Source organism: Alexandromys fortis, unplaced genomic scaffold, assembly GCF_014885135.2.
Source record: "Alexandromys fortis isolate MF-2015 unplaced genomic scaffold, M_Fortis_MF-2015_v1.1 scaffold_64, whole genome shotgun sequence".
Classification (NCBI taxonomy): domain Eukaryota; kingdom Metazoa; phylum Chordata; class Mammalia; order Rodentia; family Cricetidae; genus Alexandromys; species Alexandromys fortis.
In genome coordinates, this window is record NW_026067976.1 from 6037102 (window position 1) to 6058019 (window position 20918).

Sequence of the window (20918 nt, forward strand, 5' to 3'; positions counted from 1 at the left end):
GTGTAAGTGTGTGTGTATGTGTGTGTGTGTGTGTGTGTGTGTGTGTGTGTGTGTGTGTGTATGACAGAGGGTTAGTATCAAGAGTTATCAAAGAACTTAAAAACTGAGGCCAGGGAGTGGTCATGTATGCCTTTAATCCCAGGCCCCAGGAAACAAGAGCAGGTAGATCTCTGAATTCAAGTAGCCTGGTCTACAAAGCAAATTCCAGGAAGGCCAGGGATACACAGAGAAATGTTTTATTAAAAAATAAAAAATTAAATTTTAAAAAATATATGTATATGTGTATTTTTATCAACTGAATATATATGTATGCACATACACTGAACTGGACATTAAGAAAACAAATAACTCAATTCAAAAAATGGGCTATACATGTAAGCACAGAGTTCTCAAACCACAAATGGCCGAGAAAAATTTTTTTAAAATGTTCAACATTCTTAGCCAAGAAATCAAGAAAATGCAAATTAAAACTACCTGGAGATTTCATCTTACCCCAGTCAGAATGACTAAGATTAATAAAACAAATGACAGCATATGCTAGCAAAGACCCAGGGATATGAGAACACTTACTCATTGCTGGTGGGAGTATAAACTCACATGGCCTCTACAGAAAACAAACGCAGAGGCTCCACAAAAAGGTAAAAACAGATCTACCACAAGATCCAGCCATATCATTCCCGGGAAAAGGATTCTCTATCTTCCTACAGAAGAGTTTGCTCATCCGTGTTCACTGCTGCTCTATTCATAAGAGCCAGATATTGAGAACAACCTAGATGTCCATCAACTGATGAATGGATAATAAAAATGTTGTGCATTTACACAACAGAGCTGTTACGAAACATGAAATTTTCAGGTAAATGGTTGGAACTAGAAACAGTTATCCTGAGTAAGTTAACCAGAAAAACAATCACTGCATGTTTTCTCTTATGCATGTTAGTTTTAATATACGCCTTAGATACATGTGTTTCATTTAGAATATCCATACAGGCTAGGTACGTGGTTAGGGACCGGGGAAAGGAGGGGATTTTTGAAAAATGGGGAGACAGAAAATAGTGTTATAAAGAGATAAAGTGGAAACAAGAATAGGTGGGAGGGGTCAAGGAAGGACTGGATAAAGGAGGGCATATGGAGGTGTGTGTGTGTGTGTGTGTGTGTGTGTGTGTGTGTGTGCGTGTGTGTGTGTGTGTGTAGTTACAATATAATGAGGGAGACAATGACCCAACTAGACACCATACACTAAGCAAAGCCTCCAGTACTAGGATGGGTTACATATTCTTGAGTCATTAGCCAGAAGGTTTCCAGAGCTGCAACCCCAGAACATTACACGCCAGTTCTACTGGTTACCACAACCTGATGGCACAATTCTATTGCTGAGAAGACCACAAACTTATGTCATTGAACATGAACCATGCCTAACAAAAAGCTTTACTCCTATGACTAACATTTACAGTGATGTTACTATACATGTTACCAGTTGAGAAAAGAAGTCATCAATCTCACACAGCTACAAACCCTGTGACCTACAAGAATGACCTGCCTGCAAGAGAAATAGTGCTGCAATAGTGGCACGAAGGTTATGGGAATAAGCAATCACTCCATGAGACAGAGCCCATACCTGACATATTAATGAGGCCAAGACCTTCAATTAGATAGATCATCGTCCCTAGGGGAAAGCCTACTACTATTACTCTGCTAAAGGAACACCACAATAAACTAACTCCTGATGGCATATTCCTACACCTATCGGTCAGTACAATGCTCAGTCTTCACCAGGGAGGCTTTTTCTTGTGGTAGATGGTAATTATACAGAGACCAGAGAATAAGAAACAACAACATGTTAGGCTCTAAATGGAATATCTTTATCAACCCTCTCCCATCAAGACTCAAGATCTATGCAGAAGAGGAGGCAAAAAAATTGTAAGAACCAGAGGTGGTGGATAACTCCAACAAAATTGTGTTTTACGGATACAAGGCTGATGCATGTTGTGGAACAAAATATTTGCTTAACTATGTAAAGATGTGCTGCTGCTTTACCTTGCCTGCCTATAGCAACTAATTGGTATGATAAAAAGCTGAATGGTCAATAGCTAGGCAGAGGAAGGCTAGGTGGGCTGGCGGGCAGAAAAGGGGGGGGCAGTCAGCCAGTCATAGAAGAAGCAGGAGAACAGAAGGAACAGTACGTAGACGAGATAAACAAACCTCAGGACAGCACACAGATGAAAAGAAATGGATCCGTTTAAGTTAAAAAAATTTTAAAAAATTAGCTATAAACAAGCCTAAGTTAAGGCCAAGCATTTATAATTAATAATAAGTCTCCACGTCATGATTTGGTGACTGGCAGTCCAAGAAAGTCTGCTACAGGTGCACATAGAACTCACAGAGACTGTGACAGCATGCCCAGGATCTGCACAATTTCAAGCCCTACAAAATCTCGGCATGAAGAAAGGAAATGGGCACGGAGTTCCAACTATAGCCAAGATGATGTCTGCAGTTTATATCCCTAAAAGAGGGAAAATCAGTTTTCTCCAATGGGATAGCGCTAGGCACACTCCAAGGCAGGCTTCATCCTCAGGAGTAGTTAACCAACACAAAATTGTCTCCATGGGTTTTTATAAGCTTGGTTGGTTGGTTAGTTGGCTGGCTGGTTGGCTGGCTGGCTGGCTGGCTGGCTGGCTGGCTGGCTGGCCAGCTGGTTTGGTTTGGTTTGGTTTCATTTGGTTTGGTGGAGTTTATTTCTTTTGTTGTGGTTATGTAGTTTGTTTGAGAGCAAAAGAACATAAAGCTGATGGTAGATGAGGGAAGAGATGGGAGGAGTTAAGAGAGGAAAGAGAATATTATCAAAATACATAGTATGAGATTTTTAAAACAAAAAATTGCAAAAGCTTATGCACAGCAACAGAAATAACTGAGTGAAAAGACAGACTACAGAACGGGGTAAAATCTCTGCCAGCTATATATCTGGCAACAGTTTAATATGCAGAACATACAAAGAACTCAACTCAGAAATTAAACAGCAAAAGAACAAATAATTTAATCAGTAAGTAGGCAAGTGAGTTGAACTTACAGTTCTCACCAGAAATACACAAGACCAATAAATACTTGGAAAAATATTCAACATCTTTAGCAACAAAGAAAACAGAAATCAAAATTAATTGAAATTTTATCTTACTCCAGTTAGAACGCTATTATCATGACAAATATTACATACTGAGAAGAATGGGAGAGTGAAAGGGAGGAACCATTGAAACTGCTGGCAGGAATGTAAGTTAGTCAGGCACTGTGGAAATGTGATATACCAATATAATGGAATAATATTCTCCCACAAAAAGAATGGAACCATTAATGCATACCCCAAATGGCTGAAATTTGAACAAAACATGCCAAATGAAAAAAGATAGATAATAAAGCCCATATGTTGTATTTATTTCAACTATCTAGAACATAAAATCCGAAGAGACAGAAAATAAGATGAGTGTTTGTTGAAAGCAGATGAGGGATACACAAGAAACAATTGCTTAGTGAACACAGCATTTATTTCGGGGTGATTTAACTGTTGTACAATTAGCTGATATGAGCATTGTACAATAGTGTGGATATATTGAAATCACCAAACTAAGCAATGTAAGGTTGTTATGGCTATTTGTGTGTGTGTCTGTGTTGGATTCCATAAAGCTGCAGTTATGGGTGCTGTGAGCTGCCTAGTAAAGGCACTAAAGACCAAACTCAGATCCTCTCTGTAAGAGCAGCAAGAGATTTTAAATACTGAGCCATCTTTCTAGCACCTAAATTATACATTATGCATTTTAAATGGTTAAAATGATTAACTTTTTGCAGAAGAAAAGCTCAATAGATATAGATTTTCCAAAATATACAGCCAGCTAGGAATTCAACTCAACAGAGAAAAGAATATTTCTTAAAATGTGTATGATGAAACACTGTAATGACTCCTTTTTGTTTCCCTTTTTCTTATCTGCTAAACCTGAAATTGATTCCCTAAGAATAGCAATAAAAAATTAACTTCTGACCAACATCATAAACTCACATCACCAGGCATACAAACCCTCTCAACAATTGGGAGACTGAGGCAGGAAGGTGGTGAGCATGAGTCCAACATGTACTATGAAGCAAACCCTATTTTAAAAAGAGGCATTAATACATATATATATATAAATTTAATTTTATCATTTTAATCATATTATTCCAAGTGGGATATGCACATGAGAGCCCATGCCTTCAGGGGCCAGAAGCATCAAAATCCCCTGGAGCTGGAGGGAGAGGCACGTGCCAACCACCTGACGCGGGTGCTATGAATCAAACTCAGGTCTTCTAGCAGAGCACTGTTAACTGCTGAGCCATCTCTCCAACCCTTATGTTTTATAATAATCAAAATTATTTTTGGGAAAAAACTGGTTGTCTCTGTCATAATACTGGCTCCAGAATGAGACATTTGGCCTACTAAATACATGAAATCCAAGGACAATTCCCCATCACAGAATGATGTGGTGCGGTTATGTAACTTAAATTACCTTCCCATATGTTTTGTATTATTTCTGTTATTGCTGCTCAGTACTTAACTCAAGGTTCATGCATATTAACCATATAGTCTACCAAAGAGTGGTCATTTACTTCCTCCCATACTTTTTAAATCATCTCTAGGTGATATTTACCTAGAACACTGAAAATGCTATACAAGTTGTACTATGGTTGTTATCTGTGCTGTTTGAGAATGACAGCAAAAGTCTCCACAAGCTTAGCACAGACATATTTCTTTTCCACGAGGATCTGAGAAGGGTGGCTAGGGAAAGAGTGCAGTAAGGGAAGTGTTTGTTATGCAAGCACGGGTACCTGCGTCCAGACCACCACACTGACATGGAAAGCTAGGGTTGATGGTGCACATATAAAAATAACCATGGGGATTAAAGATCAGCCAGGTCCCTGGAGTTCACTGGCAGTCAGGTTAGCTGAATCAGTGAGCTCCAACTGAGTGAGAGACCCTGTTTCAAAGAATAAAGTGGACAGAGAATAAGGAAAACACCTGATACCAAACCTGGCCTCCATATGCATGCATATACACATGACACATGCACACGCACGCACAGACACAGACACAGGAAATCTTATGCTTAGTTAAAACTGTTGAGTATCAAAAACCAACTGTGTACATGCTTCTTCCTCTTTTCATTTAAATTAAAAATTATGTTACTAGTGTATGTGTCTGTGCATATGTATGTTGTATATGTGTGATGGTGTGGGGGAGGGGCGGCAGTGATGATGGTGGTCAGAGGACCACTTCCAGGAATCAGTTCTCTCCTTCCATCCAGGCCTGAGCAGCAAGCACTTCTGCATTCACAGTCAACTTGCTGGCCCCGCATGTGCTTTTAAAGAAAAGTGATTAATTTTTCTTATTAAATACCAGCATCATTCCCAAGTGGGATTAAAAAATAGTAGCTAGATAATTGCTTAATACAATATAGGTTTTAGATTCTGAAAAGTTTAATGGAGTAAGTATGTCAAGCTTAGGAATTAGCAAAGGTCATTAAAATATTTAAAAATGCAGAAATGTGTAAAAGAAAATAAATTATTTACTATATTATAAGTAATATTTAAATTCATTTCATCAACTTACAGTTATCTTTATTTTATAATAACTGATACCCTTAAGCTATGTGTTAAAAGCAGTAAATAAAGTTATACCACACAGTCTCCAAAAACACCAGAATAATACCCATGCATGAACAGGTATGGCTACCACCCTGAGAGCTTCAAGACCCTCTTGCCACCCAATCCTTCTCATCCAGACTTCACACACACACACAAAATAATTATCCCTAATTATCAATAGCCTTTCCTAAATTTTTACTTCAAGCTTGAAAAGGAACTGATAAGTTAAACACCACTACATTCATTGTCAAAGCCATAAAACCAAAGAGTTATCCACTACATCTGAAGTAGGAGGCATCAGGCCAGCGCCGCAAACATTCTTTCATTTGACAAAAAAAAAAAAAAAAAAAAAAAAAAAAAAAAAAAAAAAAAAAAAAAGAAAGAAATCCTAAGGAACTGTGTGACTATGGCTGTCCTTTAAGTCTTGTTATATTCAAATAGATATTTGTCATTTTCATAAGGACAGGGTCTAATATTTGTGCTTCACATACAATGGCTTTTCCTTGACATCCACATAAATTGGACTAGTTAGCCTAACATTTCTCTTCCATCTGGAGAGCTGAACAATTAGATTTCATATTCAATGTTAACTATATAAGGAGTATGCTATATACACGACATTTCCATCCTAAGACACAGCAGATACAAATAATATCAAAGATGTATTTTGTTGAAAATCTAAATTTCTGAAAAACACACATACTTGATTTGAATATTAAACTATACTACTGGCTAAACTTTCTGGGGAAGGATGGAAGCCATGGTTTAAAGAATCCTAAGTGAAAATAGAACTCAAACTACTAGATTTTCCAGAATGTTTTTAGTGATATAAAACTATCATTTTCAAACTTCAGATACAGAGGTATAGTGATTTTTTAAGTGTTAAAATGCATTAAATATTAGCTCATTATTTTTCCTTTTTCTTTTTTTGTTTTGTTTTGTTGTGTTGTGTTATGTTGTATTCTTTTCCACACAGGGCTTCTCTGTGCAGCAGTGGCTATCCTGGAACTCCTCTGTAGAAGAGGCTGGCCTTAAGCTCACAGAGATCCACCTGTCTCTGCTTCCTGAGTGCTAGGATTAAAGGTGTGCACCACCACCCCAGGCTAGTTCACTATTATTTCATTTTTTTAAAATCATTAGTTTTATGAAGGGACAAATACGGAGCCTGCATTGGTCGAAGCTATGTCTACTGCACATGTTTTGGCTGAGCAGCTTGCTATTTTTGTGGGGCTCCCATCAATGGGAGTGCAGAGTATCTCTGACTCTTTTGCCTGCTCTTAAGAACCTATTCCTCCTAGTGGGTTGTCATGTCCAGCCGTGCTATGAGGGTTTGTGCCTAGGATCCTGCCTTCTTTTGTTGCTGTTGTTGTTGTTTTTAAGGGAAACAGAAGGAGGTTGGGATGCAATACATGAGAGAAGAATTTTTAAAGAGTAATAATTCCAAAAAAAATAAAATAAATAAAAAATAAAATTCTTGTAGTCATTCATTACTTCCATACATCTTAAAAGTATTAGATATCTTCATTCCAAAATATTGTCAGTTAGACAATAACATAAATATGTAAAAAAAACACTACTTTTAAATAATGAGGTGATGCCAACATAACTCGGTGGACAGAAGCACTTGTCACCAAGCCTGACGGCCCAAGTTCAATCTTCAGAATCCCCATGGTGGAATGAAAGAAATAACTTCCGCAAGTTGTGTTCTAGGTCTCCATAACTGCACCACGTTAGTGTGTGCACATACACGCACACACACACACACACACACACACACAGTGTACATAAATAAATAAATAAATAAATAAATAAATAAATAAATAAATAAATAAATAAAACATGTAAAAAAATCTTTAAGGTTTAGGGGTTTTTTTTAACACACCAATCTCAGTTCCCCCTCCCTCCTATCCACCTACTCTCCCCTCCTTCCCCCCACCTACCTCCATCCACTCCTCAGAGAGAGTAAGGCCTCCTCTGAGAAGTCAACTAAGTCTGTCCCATCACCTCACTGACGTAGGACCAAGGCCCTCCCAAACCCAAACCCCGTGCCTAGGCTGAGCAAGGTATCCCTCCACAGAGAGTAAAATTCCACAATTCAGCTCATGTACTAGGGTTCGATCAAGGTCCTACTGCAGGGGCCCCACATACTGCCGTATCTTGCCCTCTAGATTAAAGCTCTTATACAATGATTGTATAGCTAACAACTTTTTACTTATGTAACACACGTATGCTGCCAATTGCTATATATTAAGTCATGGTTTATAATATAAAAATAATCACTTGAAAATAAGAGTTATTAAATGGGTTTTTCATTTTAAGAATATGTTCATATAAGTAAGAAACTTCCATTTGAATAACTTTATTACCCAGCTAAGATACACAACTACTGACAAAATATATCCTCTCCCTCTATGGATACATATATGGACAGTTGTTTGACAGCAGTCAGGATTTTGTTAGGGGAGAATGGTAGTGACCTATGGGCCACTCAGTAAAGACCACAGATCACTTCTGCGCATTTAGACCAGTTTGGAGAAACCATAATTTTCATAGTTTCACCACGTACCTATAATGAGTTCTAGAAAACAACAATACAGTCCATAATCATTTCCAAAGTATGCTTTTGCTAATTTATGTTAAAAGATAGTCAAAAATAATTAAACTACTTTGCAGTTAATAGAAATAATGACCAGAATAATCATAGAACAAATTGAATGAGCTTAAAAAAATCATAATACCTTATGAAGCATGTTTTCTACTGCTCTCATGTGATTAGCAACACATTCTTTATCTCTAGAAAAAAGGAAAAAAAGAGTAAGTGTGAGTATAACCCGTCTTCTTACATCTGTTTACATTTTATCCACTATTACTAGCTGTCTTTGATCTCCCTTTAAACGCATAGAACTTGATGCTGGGGAGATGGCCTGGCAAATGACGTGCTCGCTGGCAAATGTGACAAGAACCAGATCCCCCAGCATACAGTGGGAAGCCATAACAGCCAGTCTATAATCCTAGGCCTCCATAAGTGCACCATGTTAGTGTGTGTGCGCATACACACACACAGTACATAAATAAATAAATAAATAAATAAATAAATAAATAAATAAATAAATGTAGAAAACTTCTTTTTGTTTTATTTTTTTTAAAAAAAAAATACCAATCCCAGTTTCCTGGAGCAAACTAGCTAACATAACTAGAAGAAACTAGTGAGCTCCAGGCTCAGTAAGAGACCTTGGTTCAATAAGCAGAGTGGAGAGCAATCACAGAAGAGATTCAGTGTCGACCTATGGCTGTCACATGTACCACACACACAAACATGCACGCACACCAAACACATGTGAAAAAGGTATAAGTAACCACACCCACTGGTATATTTACACTTAACTCTAATGCTCGCTTATGCTCCTTGTCCTAAACTGGGGGAAGAGACCATAAGTTAAGAGAATGGGAAAGATAAGGAAACCATGATTACATTATCCATTATTCACAATTTAAAATTTTCTGAAAAAGCAAGACATTCTTTAAATCATCTTGGTAGCAAAACACTGTAAGCGGCGATGCCCTGTGAAATGCCATTGCCTATCCTCACAGTCCTTTCGTGCTGCTGTGATTCAATGAAACCCTCTCTGACACACCAACACTGGCGCAGTAGCAAGTTCATGTCTTGGCCAGTGTGTTTAATTCCGCTTTCACAATGAAATCAAAAAGAACTCTGAGTGGAAATGTTAAAGACTAGATTTAATAGTAACATGTGAGTGCAAAGTGTAAATAATACAGTGACACCCGATTTTTAATGTGTCCTTTAGTTGTATAAGATCGATGCCCATAGAAACAAGCCACAGTCATCTGAGTCCTTAGTTTAGTGCAGCACTGTAAAAACACAGCAGAAATCTGGAGGTTTTACAGTGTTTTCACACATCTAAGACCCTCAGCCCGCTGTGAGACTCAGAGTTAACTACCTCATCTTTCTTCACTTAATGCAAGGAGATAGAGAAAATGGCAACCAATCTGAGTTAGACTTATATTTTTAGAAATAAAAATTACATACATTTACTATGGAGCTACAATGTCATATAGCTGTATAAATTTAAAAAAAAACTATTGTGGTTATTCAAGTAAGGCAATATTTATACTCTGGAATTCGTCCCCTCATCCTGCAGAAGTGATACCATCAACCTAGAAGCAATAGTTACTGCTGTTCCAAGACCGGAGATGCCTGCTCCATGATTCACAAGCTCTACCCTGCAATTTATAGAGTATATTCACAACTCACAGTTTGCATCTAACAGAAGTCTGTCTCAAAAGATTCTAACTAATATTTTTATATTTTCATGAATTAAAATTTTCTTTTTTTAATTTATTTATTAATTAATTAAAGATTTCTGTCTCTTCCCCACCACCGCCTCCCCTTTCCCCCCCCCCCCCCCAATCAAGTCCCCCTCTGAATCAATAAATTAGAATCACGTGTTTCTTTAACTGTTTTCATTATGCTGTTTGAACATTAGCCTGTCTTAAGGTAGTCCATAAATCTTGTTATAGGGAACAAACAAAAAGCTCAAGAGAACTATTGAACTTCGAAATGTATGCATGTCCACTTGTTAAATGGTGAAAGGGAAAACCTTCTCTCCATTTACATAGCTGTTTGCATTGAAATGGTTTTTCTATTAAATATACTGCAGCATATACCTATGTAAGCTTAACTGTATTCCCATATCAACCTGTTTTAGCTGCATTTTAAAGCTGTGATACACATGTTGATTGTATATCAATATATCTCTTTATGGAAATATTACCTGTAATATCAGTAGACTCTACAAAGAAAAATCAGGGGTGGAGTCAGTGGGACAGAAGATAAGGAAGAAAATAGAACAACATAACTATCTGAAAGTTTTAACTAAATAATTTTATGTTCTGCATTAATGAAAATGTGATTTGATTTCAAACGTGTACTGCCACACTGAGCACCAGATATGCATAATCTGAGGCTATGTAGAAGCTCATGCTTTCTGAGCTTCTCTATAAAATATACACTTAGTGTGTTCAGAGTTTTCTTTTTGAGGGCATATCAGAGAATTTCAAAGACAGACAGCTGCACTTTTGTTTTCTAGCACTGTATTATCCAGGGCTAAAACCCAGAGCATGAAAGTAAGAATTGATCTTTTGTCTGTTTTAAGTGATCTCCCCACGGTCCAGATGCTCACTTGGCTGCCATGCGGAGGGCACTCTCTGCATCATGGATGCTCTCCTCCAGTCGACGCTTGTCCTGCTCCAGCTGGGTAAGATGTCTATTGAGCTGGCGCAGAGATTGATCTTTCCTTCTCAGCTCCATCTTTGCCTCGGAGAGACTCTGCGAGCAGACAGGAGACAGAGTTACTTGTCAGTCCTGATAATTAGCTCCAATTTATGCCATAGGCTATTAGACAGAGAAGAACACAGCCTGACGGAGAAGGAGAGCTGGGTCATTACACATCAAGGTTTAACAAATTTTCTGCAAAATTTTTACATACTTGCTAATTAGAAATGAGAACTATACTGTTTTAAGAAATATTTGGCTACAAAATGCAACTCTACATTAGTGTGCAAAGTAAACAAATGAAATGTACTATTACCAAAAATTTCTTATTACAGAAATCTTAAGCCATAAGTGCTTGCTTTTAATGATGAAAAATAAAGAATTGATGGGACAAAGCACATGAACGTTAGATTCTATTTAACTCTTGACATAACTAAGAGCTATCAGATCCCCCCCACCAAGTGTATGGTTGAAGGAAGGGACTCAGAACACCAGAGGAAATGGTGGGCTCACATTTTTTAACTCTCTCTGTGACAGATTGTTCTACACATTTCAGTAGAGAAATGGGACTCGGAAATACGTTTACTTGCTTCCTAACAAATACTTTCCACATCAAGGATAACTACATAGGAATGATCAGCATGTTCTAACTAGCAAGACACCTAACACTGGCATTCATAATGACTTAGGGTTTATAAATGTTTCCTTACACAGAAATACAAACTGTACGTTCACAGTACTTTAAATACCAACTTAGCACAGGAATTTCAGCATGCAGTTATACAGCTCTTTTAAAGAGTTAAAGGAGAAAGTATTAGAATCAGAAACAATTTTAAGAAGTATTTTCTATTTTTAAATTTTAGGTTGTAAAATAGTATACGAGTCAAATGATCCCTTGAACACCAAAAATATTCTCACCCCTTGCCTTCTAAAATTTCTAAAATAAGCTTATTGAACAGTTTTTACGATTAAATTTGTGGAATAGTCAGCCAAGCAACTGACTGTACACACTTCTGCTTTATTCCTTTTGCTAGTTCAGCCACACATGAATATCCACAGCTGTGTTTCACAACCCCCATGAAGAAGCAACACTCACTTTCATGTTTGAAACTCTCTCCTTAATGTAGTTACAAGGATAGTATGAACCCACGCCACTTATGTGAGCTAAAGCAGCTCATCCCGAATGATAGAAAATGTAAAGTGATCCCGTCAAATCAGGGGTTTAAAATGCTGCAGGCTTTTAAATTCAGTACTTGACTTTCAGTCAAGTAACTACTACACATACAAGCATCCAAATATAAGTAATAATACAACCACGGTTATTCATTAGATACTTACATTTATTTTCAGACTTTAGTATTAATAGAACTTTAAGAACACTCCAGAGGTGATCAATTGGTACTGCATGATATTTATAGACAATTCAGTGGGCTATTGTGCAATGAAGTGATCATAAGTAACAGCAATACAGCGTATATTTTTAAAAGCTAGAAAATGGGTTGAAAATTTCCCCCACAAAGAAATGATAAGTACTTGAAAGACTGATGTGTTTGATCTGACTTAAGCATTATATAACATATACATGTATTAAAACATCATATGTTACTACAGAAGCTGTGCCTTTATTTTTGATGTTAAAAATTAAATTATCTTAAATATTTTAAAAGAATTATTCACTGAGGAAATATTCAAACAATGTTTAAAGACAACAAAGAACACATTTTTTAAACCATTCCAATTGTAGTAATTTTGTAAGATACTTAAAGGTATTGGACTATCAACAAATTCTTTTAAAAAAAACTATTTAAACTTAGCATTTCTGATAACATTTCCCAAATTACTTTTCTACCAGCAGTTAGCATAAAGCTTTAACTTTTCTTTAAATGGTGAGTGTGTGCTAATGCATTAAACTGCCTTGCTCAGTCTTAAGACTGCAGTGCCTACTCTGAAGGGGCTACCCAGCTTTACCGTACTATCTCCAGTCTTGCTTGCCAGATCTGAGCTCATCCGTTTGCTTCATTTTCATATCACAACCATCCATTCAGGAATCTATGTTATACATTCACAGAAGACAGCCTCAGGGCTTTCACACAGCCAGACCGAATCATGGCCGTTATCACAAGTTCACCTCAGAAGAGCTATGACAGGCCACCAGACCCCTCTAAAAGCTTACACCATCACAGGGGTATGGAAAGGAAACACAAAGTTACGTAGATCCTTGAATGTGAAAATAAAACCATAAAACAGTTTTAAAAAACAATAGAACACTCTTGTTTTACTTTTAGACATAGGATTCTTGTTTTAAAGAGTTGGGGGCCTAGCCAAAGAATCTATAAATATCAACGGGCTCTAAAGTTCATGAAATGTGTATAAAACACAAAATTATAAAAAGTGTGTCAAAAGTATGTCTTCTTAATATTAACCTTTCTAATAAAAAATTGGAATACTTTTTTAAAAAATTCTGAAATTCAGTTAAAACTAATTATATCTATGTATATATATACATAGATATATTCCATATACTTACATATAAAGTCATAAGTAAAATACAAACCCTACTTATAAATTTTTAGTTGTGCTTTTCTCTTGTTCAGATTCGCCTAATTAAAACCCACAATAAATTTTATGGACTCTAATATTTGCAGCTGAGCGACTGGACCAAGAGGGTGTGCCTCTGGGCAGCTGAGCGACTGGACCAAGAGGGTGTGCCTCTGGGCAGCTGAGCAACTGGACCAAGAGGGTGTGCCTCTGGGCAGCAAGGCAACACTGATAAGCAGCAGGTTCGCCACTAATTTCTCAACCAGGGTAGATTGTGAAAGTGCGATGTTCTGATATCCAAGAAACTGTTCAGGAGAGAATAGGATAAATCAAGTTTAATAACTCTGCTCCTAATTGTTCCCCCAATGCTCAACTCTAATTACTTGGAGAACTCTCCCGACTGTCACCTGATATTAAGTTGTTGGAGGCTGAGCCTGGAACAGCGAGATAATCAATAAACATTTAGTGGGGAGAAGAATGAAGATCCTGTTAAGCAGTGGGAACCTGCAGCACCCAAAGCCCTTCTGCTCATGAGAAAACCTGTGGGACAGCCATAGTGATTGCAAAGCAATAATCCAAAGCACTGTTTTCAGGCCTTGAGGCCTTTAGGCAACAGTACATTTGAGGAAAAAAGGTTAACACGGTCACCCTAATTACAGCCCACTTTCACATACTTCATATATAAGCGAAGACAAGCCAATTAGGTAGAAAGGAAGATAAGGGAAGTTTTATTTGTATACTAATTAAACCCCTGATGAAATTAAAGGAAAAACATACAGCTCTGTAATTGTGTCTGAGAAAGGTCACTCCAGGTTCAGTTATCAGAGCAGCACAGCCTTGAGATACTTCACTTAATCCACAATACAGCCCTCATTTTGTACTCAGGTCTTAATATTTACAAAAAAAGAAAAGGAAATAAAACTCAAAGCCCGATACTGAACTTATCTTTCAATGGTGTTGTGAACAATTTGAGCTGTTAGAAAGTTAATGCTACATATTGTAATAAGAGTCTTTTAAAAGGTAAAAGTATTCTGCTGACCCAAGAACTCAGGTGTCAAAGATTCTACTTTTTGTTTTAAATCCAAAAATGCTTGAAAGAAAATTTTTAAAAGTATATCCCATCTACCACATATATTTATGGAGTTTCTTTTCAGTTCCTACTCACTTTCATGTCTACCGCTCATGATCCAGGAGGAAAAGCAAATGCTTACAGTGAACCAGCATTACAAGTGTAGCTACACCTGACTACTTCCCTTAACTGGTCACAAAAAGTTATTTACTAGTAATAAGAGCTAGCAATGCACAGAATGCACACAAAGAAAAGAGATAATACAGAAAAGCTTAGGGATATGGCTGGGATATTAAACACTCCATATATTTTTAAATATTTTTACTTATGGCTTCTGAGGTTTCTGTAATAACATGCTACTACTGAATAAGAATACAAATCATTTTAAGCCATTTATAATTTTGTATTTCTAAATCTTTAAATGTTTATTTAAATTAATAATTAATGCTAATAATTTCTTTAATTATTACTATAAATTGAAATTATATTGCTTTGCCCTAATAACTCATTTTGTGTAGTGAAAACAAATATAATGAGATATAACTCAAGTGTAACTCAATTAATTATTTGTACAATTTATGGGGGTTGATATCTTCACAGAGTTTTGCAGCCATCACCAATGTAAGTCTTTTTTATATTCCTTCTTTTTTAAAATGATTCTTTAAGTATAATATGCATAATTATTTCAACAAACTCTAATTTAAAGCTATATAAACTATATTAGTGGTGTAATTTTAGTAAATGATTTTAAAACTTAAAAATTCATCTGGACAGTCGTGGCACACACCTTTAATGCCAGCTCTCAGGAGGCAGAGGCAGGCAGATCTTTAAGTTCAAGGCCAGCCTGATGTACAGAGTGAGTTCCGGGTTAGCCCGGATCACACAAAGAAACCCTGTCTTGAAAGAAAACAACAATAAAAAATACCATAAAATGGATTTCGTAAATCAGAGTATTTAATTAATAGTTGTACTTTATAAAAATTACAGCTATGTATGATGTATACATCTATCTAATTAATATTTCTGTACACCAAGGGATTCTTCTAGTGTTGTCTCATGACGGTACAGTCTTGTGCTTTAGGCCATTAGGCCACTAGGAAAACTAAGCTCCAGGTGCTACAGCTTTTATAGATTTTCTTTCGTCTAATGGGGACTACCTTTGGATCCACATTCCTCCAGACTAAAAGCTAATGGCTATTCAATATGGCATAAAAAGTCAGTCATTCAAAGTGAAAGCAAGAAAAGAACCTTTAAGACTATGTTTCTGAGGTCAGGGGGAAATGTAACAACTTTTAGAACTAAGTTTGCAGTGCTGAGACTCGACTGAGTAGCCCCTCATGCGCAGGGTTATGGGTATGAACCCCAGCACTGCAAGCAGTAAGGATAAGGGTGATGACAGTAATACACTTACTGTTAACCAACTATGACTTCTGAACAGACACTCCTGGCTAACAGTAAACGAGCAAACATTTTAAAATTAGAAAAGAAAATAATGTCATCTTCAGCCAGCTAGAATGTTACAACTAAAAAAAATTATATTAATGAAGAATTAATTTAAGTCGCTACTGGTAAATCAAACTGCAAGCTCACAGAAGGTTTAATGTTTAAATGATAAAATCATCAAGTCACTGCAGGGCAAATAGGGGTAAAGCTAAAACTCACTATAGTTTACAATTAAGTCAACAGTCTCTGAGCTGAGTGATTACATAATTACATAATTTATAACAAATACACCATTGTGTATATAAAGAGGTATCACTATGTGGTATAATTATTTTACATGTTTTTCTTTCTTTATATCTTTATTTCATAGAAGTAATAGTTATATTAAGCAATTTTAAGATAGCTTTCCCAAGTGGATTATCTTTTATCATTTTCTACTACTAACTTCACATGGATGCTAGATGGCATACTTAGGAAACGAAGCTGAACAACTTCTCCATTTTCAGTGTGGAGTAGATGGCAGTGCCTGTCAGACTCCTGCGTTGAGTAAGACAACATATGTGAAAGTATCCTATAACCAGAGAGGACTAAATACATCTTAAATATGTTTAATATGCTAATTATGTTTCTAGATCTTATGTCATTACACTACTCTTTAAATAAATATAAGCAGACCTCAGCAATTGGCCAGCAGGTGAGAGACCTGCAGGCAGGCCATACCACCACCAATGCCACCCACTAGACTCTCTTCCCTCAAGACCAACTGTGCTGCCCAAACCTACCTACCCCAGCATCCTCCCTGAGGACAGCCCTCTCTCATAAAATTGGCAGACCCATAGGCACAAGCACCATCTGCATCAATCAGAAGAATAGCAGCCCCTATAGGCAGAAGCACAACCTACACCAGTTGGAAAAACAGCTGAGTAAACACTAGTGTGAGAATACATTCAACAACATAAAAAGCAATATGGCACCACAAGAACACAGTGGTCCTATAATAAGACCTGACATCCCAATGCATGATGAAGCAGAAGAAAATAAACTGAAAAATAACTTTATGAAGATGATAGATGCCCTTAAAGAGGAAATAAAGAATTCCCTTATAGAAATCGAGGAAAAGACAGACAAAAAATCTGAAGAAATCAATAAAACCCTTCAAGAAAGCCATGGGGAAAAAAAAACCAAACAGGTGAAGGAAACAGTTCAAGACTTGAAAATTGATATAGAGGTAATAAAACATAAACTGAGGGAATTCTAGAAATGGAAAATCTCAGTAAATGAACAGGAACTACAAATACAAGAATCTCCAGCAGAATACAAGAAACAGAAGAGAATTCCAAAGCTACAGAGAAACCCTGTCTCGAAAAACCCAAAAAGAAAAATTAAAAAAAAAAAAAAACAGAAGAGAGATTCTCACGCATTGATGATATGATAGAGGAAATATTCATCATTCAAAAAAATGTTAAATCCAAAAAATTCTTAACAGAAAACATGCAGGAAATCTGGGACACCATGTAAAGACCAAAACTAAGAATTATAGGGATGGAAGGAGAAGAATTTCAGCTCCAAGTCACAGAAAATACATTCAACAAAATTATAGGAAAAAAATTTTCCTAACCTAAAGAAGGACATGCCTATGGAGGTACAAGAAGCTTACAGACCACCAGATAGATTTGATCAAAATAAAAGTTCTCTTGCTACATAATAATCAAAACACTAACCATACAGAATAAAGAAAGAATATTAAGAACTGCAAGGGGAAAAGGCCAAGTAACACATAAAGACAGACCTATAAGAATTACACCCACCTTCTCAATGGAAACTCTGAAAGCCAGAAGGCCCTACCTAAATAAATGTTTTGAAGACACTAGGAGACCATGAATTTCAGCCCAGACTTGCTGTGGGATAATGCTCTTCTACACTACAAAGATTTGTCACCCATATTACTTTAATAAAACATTGTTTGGCCAGTAGCCAGGCAGGAAGTATAGGCGGGGTAACTAGACTAAGAGAATTCTGGGAAGAAGAAAGGCAGAGAGACTGCCACCCAGCCAGATGCAGAGGAAGCAAGATGAGAATGCCTCACTGAGAGAAGGTACCAAGCCACATGGCTAAACATAGACAAGAACTACGAGTTAATTTAAGTTGTAAGAGCTAGTTAATAATAATACTGACCTAATAGGCTAAACAGTTATAATTAATATAAGCCTCTGTGTGTTTCTTTTGNTTAATTTAAGTTGTAAGAGCTAGTTAATAATAATACTGACCTAATAGGCTAAACAGTTATAATTAATATAAGCCTCTGTGTGTTTCTTTTGGATTGAATATCTGTGGGACCAGATGAGACAGAAACTTATGTCTACACAGACTACTATACCCAGCAAAGCTTTCAATCACCATAGATGGAGCAAACAATATATTTCATGACATAACTAGATTTAAGCAATACCTACCACAAATCCAGTCCTAAAGAAAGTACTAGAAGGAAAACTCTAATCAAAGAAAGTTAGCTGCACCCATGAAAACATGGCAATATAAATTTCAAACCAGCAAAATCCAAAGAAGAAAAATACACAGAGAGATACACATACCAACAACAAAAAAAAAAAATAACAGGAATTAACAATCACTGGTCATTTATATCCCTTAATATCAATGGACTCAATTCACCTATAAGAAGACACAGTCTAAAGAATGGATACGAAAACAGGATTCATCCTTCTGCTGCATACCAGAAACACACCTCAACTTCAAAGACAGGAATTACCTCAGAGTAAAGGGTTGGGAATAGATTTTTCAACAAAATGGACCTAAGAAGCAACCTAGTGATACTATCCTCATACCTAACAAAATAGACTTCAAATTAAAATTAGTCAAAAGAGATAGAGAAGAACATTTCATATTTATCACAGGAGAAATCTATCAAGATAAAGTCTCAATTCTGAACATCTATGCCCCAAATACAAGGGCACCCACATTTGTAAAAGAAACATTACTAAAGCTTAAATCACACATCAAATCCCCACACATTAACAACAGCCCACTCTTCCCGACAGGTCAACCAAACAAAACATAACAGAGAAATAAGGGAAATAACAGATGTTAAGACTTAAATGGACATAACAGATATCTACAGAACATTTCACCCAAACACAAAGGAATATACATTATTCTCAGCACTTCATGAAACCTTCTCTAAAAATTGACTACATACTTAGTCACAAAGCAAATCTTAACAGATTTAAAAAAATGGAATAACCCCTGTATCTTATCAGATCACCATGGGCTAAAAATTAGAATTCAACAACAACACAAACTACAGAAAGCCTACAAACTCATGGAAAATGAAACTCTCAACTGAATTACCAATGGGTGAAGGAAGAAATAAGAACGAAATTTAAAACTTCCTAGATTTCAATAAAATGAACATATTAACATACCCAAACTTATGGGATGCTATAAAAGCAAAGCTAAGAAGAACGTTCATAGCACTAAATGCCTACATAAAGAATATGGAGAACTCTTGCTGGGCAGTGGTGGTGCACTTGGGAGGTAAAGTCAGTTGGATCTCTATGAGTTCAAGGCCAGCCTGGTCTACAAAGCAAGTTCCAAGACAGTCAGGACTGTTACAGAGTGAAACCCTTTGAAGAAGGAGGAGGAGGAGGTGGTGGAGGCAGAGGAGAAGGAGGTGAAAGAGGAGGTACAGGAGGAAGAGAAGAAGGAGGAGGAGAAAGAGGAGGAAGAGGAAGAGGAGGAAGAGGAGAAAGAGGAAGACGAAAAAGAAGGAAGGAAGGAAGGAAGGAAGGAAGGAAGGAAGGAAGGAAGGAAGGAAGGAAGGAAGGAAGGAAGGATTTGGAGAAATCTCACACTAGCAACTTAACAACACACTTGAAAGTACTAGAACAAAAAGAAGCAAAAAAGAAAGAAACTCACCCAGGAGGAGTAGATAACAGGCAATAATCAAATTGGGGGCTGAAACCAACAAAATAGAAACAAAGATACAAAGAATCAATGAAACAAATAGTGGGTTCTTTAGGAAAGCCAACAAGATAAACAAACCATTATCCAAACTAATCAAAAGGCAGAGAGAGAACATCCAACTTAACAAAATCAGAAATGAAAAGGGGGACATAACAACAGACACTGAAGAAATTTAGAGAATCATTAGGTCATGCTTCAAATCCCTGTACTCCATAAAATTGGAAATGTAAAAGAAATAGACAATTTTCTTGATAGGTATTACATACCAAAATTAAATAAATACCAGATAGACAATTTAAATAGACCTATAACCCCTAAGGAAATAGAAGCACTAATTAAAAGTTTCTCAACCAAAAGAAGCCCAGGGCCAAATGGTTTCAGTGCAGAATTCTACCAGAATCTCAAAGAAGAGCTAATACAAATACTTCTCAAATTGTTCCACACAATTGAAACAGAAGGAACACAGCCAAATTCTTTTTATTAGGCCACAGTTACCCTAATACCCAAACCACACAAAGATGTAGCAAAGAAAGAGAATTACAGACCAATCTCCCTCATGAACACGGATACAAAAATACTTAATAAAATACTAGCAAATTGATTCCAAGAACACATCAAAAAATCATCCACCATGATCAAGTATATTTCATCCCAGAGTTACAGAATTGGTTCAGCATATGAAAATTTGTCAATGTAATCTATCACATGAACAAACTGAAAGAAAAAAGTCACATGATCATCTCATTAGCTGCTGAAAAGCCTTTGACAAAATCCAACAGCACTTCATGATAAAGGCCTTGGAGATATCAGAGATACAGGAATATACCTAAACATAATAAAAGGCAATATATAGCAAGTCAATAGCTAACATAAATTTTAATGAAGAGAGACTCAAAGCAATTCCATTAAAATCAGGAACAAGGCAAGGCTGTC

General features: G+C 36.6%; 1 protein-coding gene across 1 annotated transcript in view; it reads right to left on the minus strand.

The window, feature by feature from the left end:
* The window catches only part of Ccdc171 (coiled-coil domain containing 171), a 329914-nt gene that overhangs the window by 108290 nt on the left and 200706 nt on the right, over positions 1–20918 (minus strand). The window contains exons 22-23 of the mRNA XM_050157438.1: positions 10863–11008; positions 8400–8454 (exon numbers count right to left, since the gene is read on the minus strand). Of these exons, the coding sequence (XP_050013395.1) occupies positions 8400–8454; positions 10863–11008 (201 nt within the window). The remainder of the gene's footprint in view (positions 1–8399; positions 8455–10862; positions 11009–20918) is intronic.